This window comes from Prosopis cineraria, unplaced genomic scaffold, assembly GCF_029017545.1.
Source record: "Prosopis cineraria cultivar Desert tree isolate PC_DT_omini unplaced genomic scaffold, ASM2901754v1 PC4, whole genome shotgun sequence".
Taxonomy (NCBI): Eukaryota; Viridiplantae; Streptophyta; class Magnoliopsida; order Fabales; family Fabaceae; genus Prosopis; species Prosopis cineraria.
The window spans coordinates 12,994,700-13,002,788 of NW_026555335.1; the positions used below are offsets into that span (position 1 = coordinate 12,994,700).

At 32.1% G+C, this 8,089-nt stretch overlaps 1 protein-coding gene across 1 annotated transcript; it reads left to right on the forward strand.

The window, feature by feature from the left end:
• The first annotated feature begins 1,448 nt into the window (after positions 1–1,448).
• On the forward strand, positions 1,449–3,324 carry LOC129310017 (UDP-glucuronate 4-epimerase 1). Its single transcript, XM_054951825.1, has one exon. The coding sequence runs from the start codon at positions 1,716–1,718 to the stop codon at positions 3,009–3,011; it is 1,296 nt and encodes a 431-aa protein (XP_054807800.1). The 5' UTR covers positions 1,449–1,715; the 3' UTR covers positions 3,012–3,324.
• The last annotated feature ends 4,765 nt before the right edge of the window (positions 3,325–8,089 follow it).

An 8,089-nucleotide genomic window follows, 5' to 3' on the forward strand; every position in this document is an offset into this window, starting at 1 on the left:
TAGAGGCTTAATTTTAGGTGGATCCAATTTTTTTTTTGAAATTTTAGTTCAATTCAGGGGAGAAAAGTCAAAACAATTTCGCCAATAAAAAGATCAAAGTACCCTTCATTTGTTATACATAATCACTAATTGTTAATTTTCTTACTTCACTTGTTAATTTACGAATATGAGTTGCAAATTATACGAGTTGACATGTGAAAAATTATATAAAACTTAACATCAATTTTTTAATTATAAGCAGCAATATCAATTGTTAAATTATAAATTTTATTTGTTAATTTACTAACATTAGTTATAAATTATTAATAGGTCTTGTAATTTACAAACATAAATTATAAATTACTAACGAGTCTTGTAATTTACAACTGATATTAGTAAATTAATAAGTAAAGTTAGCAAATTAATAATTAATGTTACTGATTGTCTGAAAAATGTATGTAATTTGTAAGTAATATTAATAAATTAATAAGTATAGTAAGAAAATTAATAACTAGTGATTATGTGTAATAAGTAAAAGGTATTTTAGTTATTTTATTGACAAAAAATTTTTTTTGTCGTGAACTGATATGAAATTTTAAAATTTTTTTAAAATCACTTGAAATTAAGTCTTTATGGAGGAACTGAACTGAAATTCTGTCAAAAAAATAAAATGGACAGATATTATGCAACTACAAAAGTACCGGTAAACTCCCTGGCAAAGACCATTCTCGAGTTTTCCCGGGACGCGGCAGGGAGCCCATTTTTGTAATTTTGAAATTTCACAAAATGAATATCAACTTGTCTTGACCGGGGAAAAAAGTTGGTCCAATTTTTTTTTTATCCAAATCGATATAATCAATGCCAGTGCTTCCGGTCCCGAGTAACGTCTTCCGCATGTGGAATCTTGTCTACAGCGCCCACAACTGGAAATGAGATAATACAGCTTAGCTTAATGCATGGATTTTCTCATCCCCGAAACATCCAAGAATTATTCAGGCCAAGAAAACCTAAGAATTATTTTAAAAACTATGAATATTATGATGGACTTTCTTAATTCTAAAAAAATAAATTAGACTAGATATTGAAATCATGATTTGAGAATTGGATCCTTGCGAGGGATTTTCCCAACTTTTAGTCTTTAGATGATCAATTCGTTCAGAGACAGCCGAGAGCATTACTATGTAGTCACTACGCCATCTGTCATCTACGAGTGTCACCCAATTTTACCGCCTGGCTCCAAAATAAATAATAGTAGTAATAAATAATAATTAATAATTGAGAGTTTTTCATTTCTGCATCCTTTGAATTAATTCTGACACACAACGCGCACACACTTCCCTCTACCTAAATCCGTGTGTGTATGTGTTTTTTTCTGTGCAGTTTCTCTCTCCTCCACTCTGGCCGTCCTTCACGCGCATACCTGTCGCTTCGTCGTGGGTAACCACTATATATATACCCCACCCTCCATTGCTCTCTTTGCAGATGCAGCGAAGTGAGTCGCATTTTTTAATAATTTCTTCTGCATCTGTGTGCCAAGTTGTTCCTTTCTTTCTCCCCAATCAATCCTATTCTCTTCCCCCTTTTTCCTCGTCTCTTTCTTTTGAACGCCCAGAATCAATCATCCTACCTTATCAAGAGCAGAGAAAAGAAGCACAAGGAGTTATCTTCGTCTTCTTATTTTTACTTGTTATTCTTTTTTTGGTTTTTCCTCCTTACCTTTCAATCTGGGGAAGCAAATGCCGTCATTAGAGGATGATCTGTTTCCTTCTACGCCGGGCAAGTTCAAGATCGAGAGAGCTCACACCATGAATCGTCAGATGTATCGATGTTTTGCCTCCACCAGCACCATGTTCTTGTGGGCCCTCTTCCTCATTGCCTTGACGGCTTCCTATTTGAGCTTCCAGGGTTTCGTCGATTCCGGCAGCCGGTACTTGTCGGCGTCTTGGGGAGGCATCCAGTGGGAGAAGCAGGTCCGCAACTCAGCTCAGATCCACCGCAGCGGAGGCATGTCAGTGCTCGTCACCGGAGCCGCCGGTTTCGTTGGCACCCACGTTTCCCTTGCCCTGAAGCGACGAGGAGACGGTCTAGTAGGCATCGACAACTTCAATAACTACTACGATCCATCGTTGAAGAAAGCTCGCAAATCGCTTCTAAATAGCCATGGCGTCTTCATCGTCGAAGGGGACATTAATGACGCCAAGCTTCTGGCTAAGCTTTTCGACACCGTCGCCTTCACGCACGTAATGCACTTGGCGGCTCAAGCCGGTGTTAGGTACGCCATGGAGAATCCACACTCCTATGTTCACAGCAACATCGCTGGCCTCGTCACGCTCCTTGAGGCTTGCAAATCGGCGAATCCTCAGCCGGCGGTTGTCTGGGCCTCCTCGAGCTCCGTTTATGGCCTAAACGAGAAGGTGCCATTCTCGGAATCAGATCGGACTGACCAACCGGCGAGCCTCTACGCTGCCACCAAGAAAGCCGGTGAAGAAATCACTCACACCTACAACCACATCTACGGTTTATCCATCACCGGGTTGAGATTCTTCACTGTTTACGGACCCTGGGGTAGACCCGATATGGCTTACTTCTCGTTCACCAGGAACATCCTCCAAGGCAAACCAATCACGATATATCGCGGAAAAAATCGGGTCGACCTGGCCCGAGATTTTACTTACATCGACGATATAGTGAAAGGTTGCGTCGGATCGCTGGACACTGCAGGGAAGAGCACTGGATCGGGCGGCAAGAAGCGTGGACCCGCACCGTACCGAATCTTCAACCTTGGGAACACATCGCCGGTGACTGTACCAACATTGGTGAGTATCCTTGAGAGTCACTTGAAGGTGAAGGCGAAGAGGAAGATCGTGGACATGCCGGGAAACGGCGACGTTCCGTTCACACACGCCAACATCAGTTCGGCCCGACGAGAACTCGGGTACAAGCCCACAACCGATTTGCAAACCGGGTTGAAAAAGTTCGTGAAGTGGTATCTTTCCTATTATGGTTACCACCACGGCAAACATGTAAATTAATTATTATAAATTTTTTCCGTAGTCTTCTAGAGATTTCTGCCATTCAAAAAGATAAGAAGGAAGGAAGAAACACTATTTGAAAAGCAAAAAAAAAAAAAAAAAGGAAGGAAAGAAAGAAAGAAAGAGAAGGAATACATTCTTTACTCAATTAACGGAGCAGCAAAAAGGAGCTGGGGCCTGCCATTAAAAAAAACAAAGAAGAAGAAGAAGCTGGTGCTCTCTCAGTTGTGAGTTCTGGTTTTTGTATTATTACATGTGAGTTTTTAAGTTTTTATTTAAGGTAATGAAAAAGCTCAAGCATGATTATTTCTCCGATACATGTCCTATATCACAGTTTCGATAGGCGCGAATGAGTGTGATGCACATCACAGTCGATGACGTTGAGGGTATATTGGTAATTTCGGGGGTGGGTGGAATTTTTTGCGGATTTATATCACGTTGAGAGGGGAGACAGCTAAGAGGAAAGTGACAACTGGTGCAATCGTGAGATACGGCTGGGTTATGGGTCCACATGGGAGTGGGCGTGTGGGCTTTAGCCGCTGGATTTGGGTTGGTATCAGACGAGCGGTCAGATCCAGCTGTAAAGTCTCTGTACCTAATAAAGACCGGGGGAAAAAAAGCGCCGACAAAAACAACGAGAAAAGAAAGTTGTGGGGCTTTTGGGTTGTAATCGAGTTAAAAAATGGCAAGGGTTTGAGGCAAAGTTATTACACTCACGAGTTTATAAGTAAATTTGTGGTAAAAATATAAATTTATATTATTAACAAATAATTATTAACATATAATTATAATTTAATTTAAATATATTAAAAATATAAATTATTGAAATTAAATCTATCTAACATTGATAAATTATTATATGCAAGAGATAAAAATTTTAAATTGGGAAAACTTATTCTTGGTAGTTTTTGCTTTCCTTTTTTATTAATATTAGTTTTTACATTTTAATTTTTCTTTGTACTAGTTTTTATAGCTTTTAAGAATCGAATTTTTCGTAGCATATATTCAACTTGCTCAATTTAAAAAAATAAATAAAAATTAATGAGTTTAATAAGTTTAATTAAACTTGAGTATATGAATTAGTTGACACAATTTTAAAAATTAAAAAATGTAAAAAATGGTAAACTTGGAGGTAAGTTCGTGATTTTAACAGAGCTTATATTTAATCTGAATTTATGAGTGAATTGACATAATTTTTTAAGTTGAAAACGTTAAAACGTTAAATTCATAGAATTAACTCGAGAGTTTGACAACTACAATTTGAGGTGCACTTTCTTTTTGAAAAAAAAAAATTACACAAGTATATTTTTATTGCAGATATTTTTTTTCAAGATACAATCAGATATTAAATATAAAAATAGAGGTAAAATTCTATGAAATTCTTGTTATTAATAGGCATTATATATTTAAGGTATTCATTTTTAATTAAATCAAGAGAAGTGTATTATTTAGAGATTATCTATTTCATGAAAAATTCTCATTGTTAATATTATTAACACATTTAAATTCACATATTTTAATTTAATTAAATAAAAATATATTAAATATATAAGATTAAGTGCATAAGTGCTATCCTCTTTCTTTCCATGGTAACATTTGGAAGATTTTTATTTTTCCTTTTTCACAATCCATTCATATAATATTAGTACCTATGAAGCACGCAAGTTATTTTCACAAGGGGCAGCCAGAATCTAACACTTGTGGAAATAACTTGCATATATAGGATGGGAATGCTTTAGGTAGTATTTTCAATGATGAATCTCTAAAATGCTAAACTAGTTTAAAGCCTTTTTTTTGTGTGGTTAAAACTTAATTTGATATTATGGAATCTTAATGGCAGATATCAATGTAAATTTCTAAAGGAAAATTATAAGGAGGGTTTTTTTTCGAATTTGTGGGAGAGTGGTCTCTCTCTCTTTTTTACTCTTTTTTCTTCCTCTAGTTGATCTTGACTATCTATTAATTCTATAATTCAAATTTTTTTTAATAAAATAATATGAATGGGCAAGATCGAAAAAGTGCAGAGAAAAATGAAAGTAAAAAAAAAAAAGAAAAGAGACCCTTTCCTTGAATTTTTGCTTTTTAATGTTTTAAAAATCAAACCGGATAATAAAAAAGATTAGTGGATTATAGATCTTATAATTCAACTAGTTCGACTGGTGGTTAAATCAGTGATATAATAATTAAATAAAAAATAATATATATATATATATATATATATTTTTAAAAAAATGTTAAAATGGTTTAACTGCTTCTGGTTCTCGAGTTTTTGCTTTGAATTTTTAAGAACCATTTGAGTCAAAACAGGTGAATTTGAATCAACTGTCCAAATGGTAAAGGGAAACTATGTTCTCTTTTGGGTGAGAGTTTGATTGGGCCAATTGTCCAGGTCTTAAAACAGTGGTTCTCCCTTTTGATGGTACGATGCTTTAGTGGTAAATGTACGAAAAGTGAATATATGGGCCTGGGCTTTCGAGTGGGGCCTATCGTTTTGTGATTGTAGTTACGTACGGTCTTGTACTTCGTCGAGACGTTACTCTTGAAAAGTAATTAATTAATCATCTCATCTCAGATTAAATTTTTTATTGTAAAAATATTTGTAAGAAATTATGATGTATGATTTTAAGCTTAATTAGCTAATTTTTTTTCAATCTTGAAATCGTTCAAAAGGATTTTAAAACTTTAAAATCGTTTGGTTGCAAAAATATCTGCGGAAATTTCAAGTACTTTTTCTTTTATACAGAAATTTCATGTGCCTTTCTTCAATGGAAAATATAAAGGTTAAACGAAAAGAGAATTTTATTTTGATATGAATAAAATAACATAAAATTATACATATTTTATTCTCAAATTACATGTTACCCCATTCCCTTCTTACCAAATAGGGAGTAATACATTTTTTTAAAAAAATTATAACGCTTTTAAAAATGCCCTCATCTCGCCGGTTAAAAAAAAAAAAAATTGCCCTTATCTCCTCTGCTCTTACTTTAATGATGGTTTTTTCCATTTCTCTTTTTTCCTCCCAATAAATTATTCTACAAATCAAATGATAATTTTGAAAAGTTGTAAAAGAAAAAAACATTGGCATTTAATTAATTTTAATAATTTTTTAATCTCATGAATGTAGTTAACTAAATGTGCTACAGAGAGTATTCAAAGTTTTTGTTAACTGTAGTAAATGATGTTGGATTATTGGAATGATTTATTTTTTGTGGGTTAAAAAACGGGTAAATGAGTTGGCCTTGAGAATTTACTAAAGCCAATATATATTTTCAAATTCAAAAAATATTTACAAAAATAATTATAAATTATTTATAAAAAATATTTTTATTAATAATAGCATGGGCAAAGTTAACAAATTTTATTAAGAGGGCCAAAATGACAAAGCATATATGTTAGTCAAAGGAAAATTAAATATATATATATATATATATATGATTAATATTAGATACATATTTTAACATATATATATTTTTATTCAATTTTACAAATATATAACAAAAATAAATATGTACCTTTATTTTTTTAAGTTTTAGTTAGATTTTTTATCACATAAGAATAATTAATTATTATATCTATGATAAATTTTCAGTAATTTCCTTCTTAATATAAACTATTACTAAATCAGTGAACATTTTATTTTTTCCATGAGCATTGAATAATTTAAACACATAATTGAGAATCAAATTTTTGTTAAATCTGTGAAGCTCTTACTTACATTTTAAATTTACTGTTTAATTATTTCAATTGTCACTAATTGAGTAAATAAATATATCAACAAAGTAATGATACTTAGTTGTCACTAATTTTTTTTTTAGAAGAACATATTTTATCCACAATGTCTTAAATTTTGGATAAATGATTTTACAATAGATATTAAGCACATATTATTCAATATCTCTTGAAATTTTTGTTGAAATACTTGACAAAGTTTATTTGTTATAATTCTTATAATTTATTTAATCAAATACTTTCTTCGTTCAAAATATAAAGCATTTTTAACTAAATCTTACTCGCAATAAAGTAGTTACTTACTTTCAAACAAACTCTATCTTTTTATACTTACCCCTATTAAATACCTTACGATAAATATAAATTCATCATTAATGAGGCACTGACAATGATTATACCTCAAAATATTAAAAATGTCTTATATTTTTAAATATTTAATTGCTTAAAAAATATCTTTTAATGAAAAGAGTATAAAATAAAAGAAAACAAATACCATCAATGTTTTAAAGCATTTTCTTGTTGAACATAAATAAATTTTATAACAATTATATCTTTAAGTTATTAAAGTAGTTGGACTATATATAATACATGTCTAAAAATTACTCATAGAATTGAAATGAAATTTTATTTAATATTTTAAAACTTTTATAATGTATTAATTTAAGAGTTAAAAATATATAATTTAATATTTTATAAAAAAAATTAAAAGTTAGGAAGTCTTTGACCCCCGAATAATAGGATTTGATCAAGTCATATTGTGAGTCATGTGATATGGTTTTGCTTTGTTTATTAATAACGTAATGGAGAGATCCAATGGAGGTTGAGGTTGACGTGGGTGAGTCGGACTTGGCTGGAGTCGGTGTTGTTGTCAGTAGTCATTGATTTGCGTAATAATTACGGGACTGACAGTAAGTGGGTGGGGAGACTTTGGGAACTTTAACATCCACCTTAAAAAAATATCTTCGGAATTAAAATTAAAATTAAAAATAAATATATACGACATTTATATTCACCGACACACTCTGTGGACCCATATTACAAATGCTAAGCATGTGGGCTTGCTGCTCTGCTGGCGGACATTTTTGACCACGTGGCACAAGTACCCACACAAACAAAATCAATCATCATTCCTTAAAGCCCAAGTACATTTTCATCAACCAGCATGAAACCCGTGAGGGTTAAAAAAAAAATTTAAGAAATAAGATGAAATTATTTATTTTATGTTCAAGAGCAAAGAGACAGAAATATTCAAACAACCATAGGTTCATAACATCAAATAGCCTAAAATAAAAAAAAATATGAGTGCTTATAAAATTATTTTTTAAATGTAGTTGTGATCAAACTGT

Bases quoted from the DNA above. Each gene is read 5' to 3' on its own strand.
- LOC129310017 (XM_054951825.1), top strand. From the start codon at position 1,716: ATGCCGTCATTAGAGGATGATCTGTTTCCTTCTACGCCGGGCAAGTTC.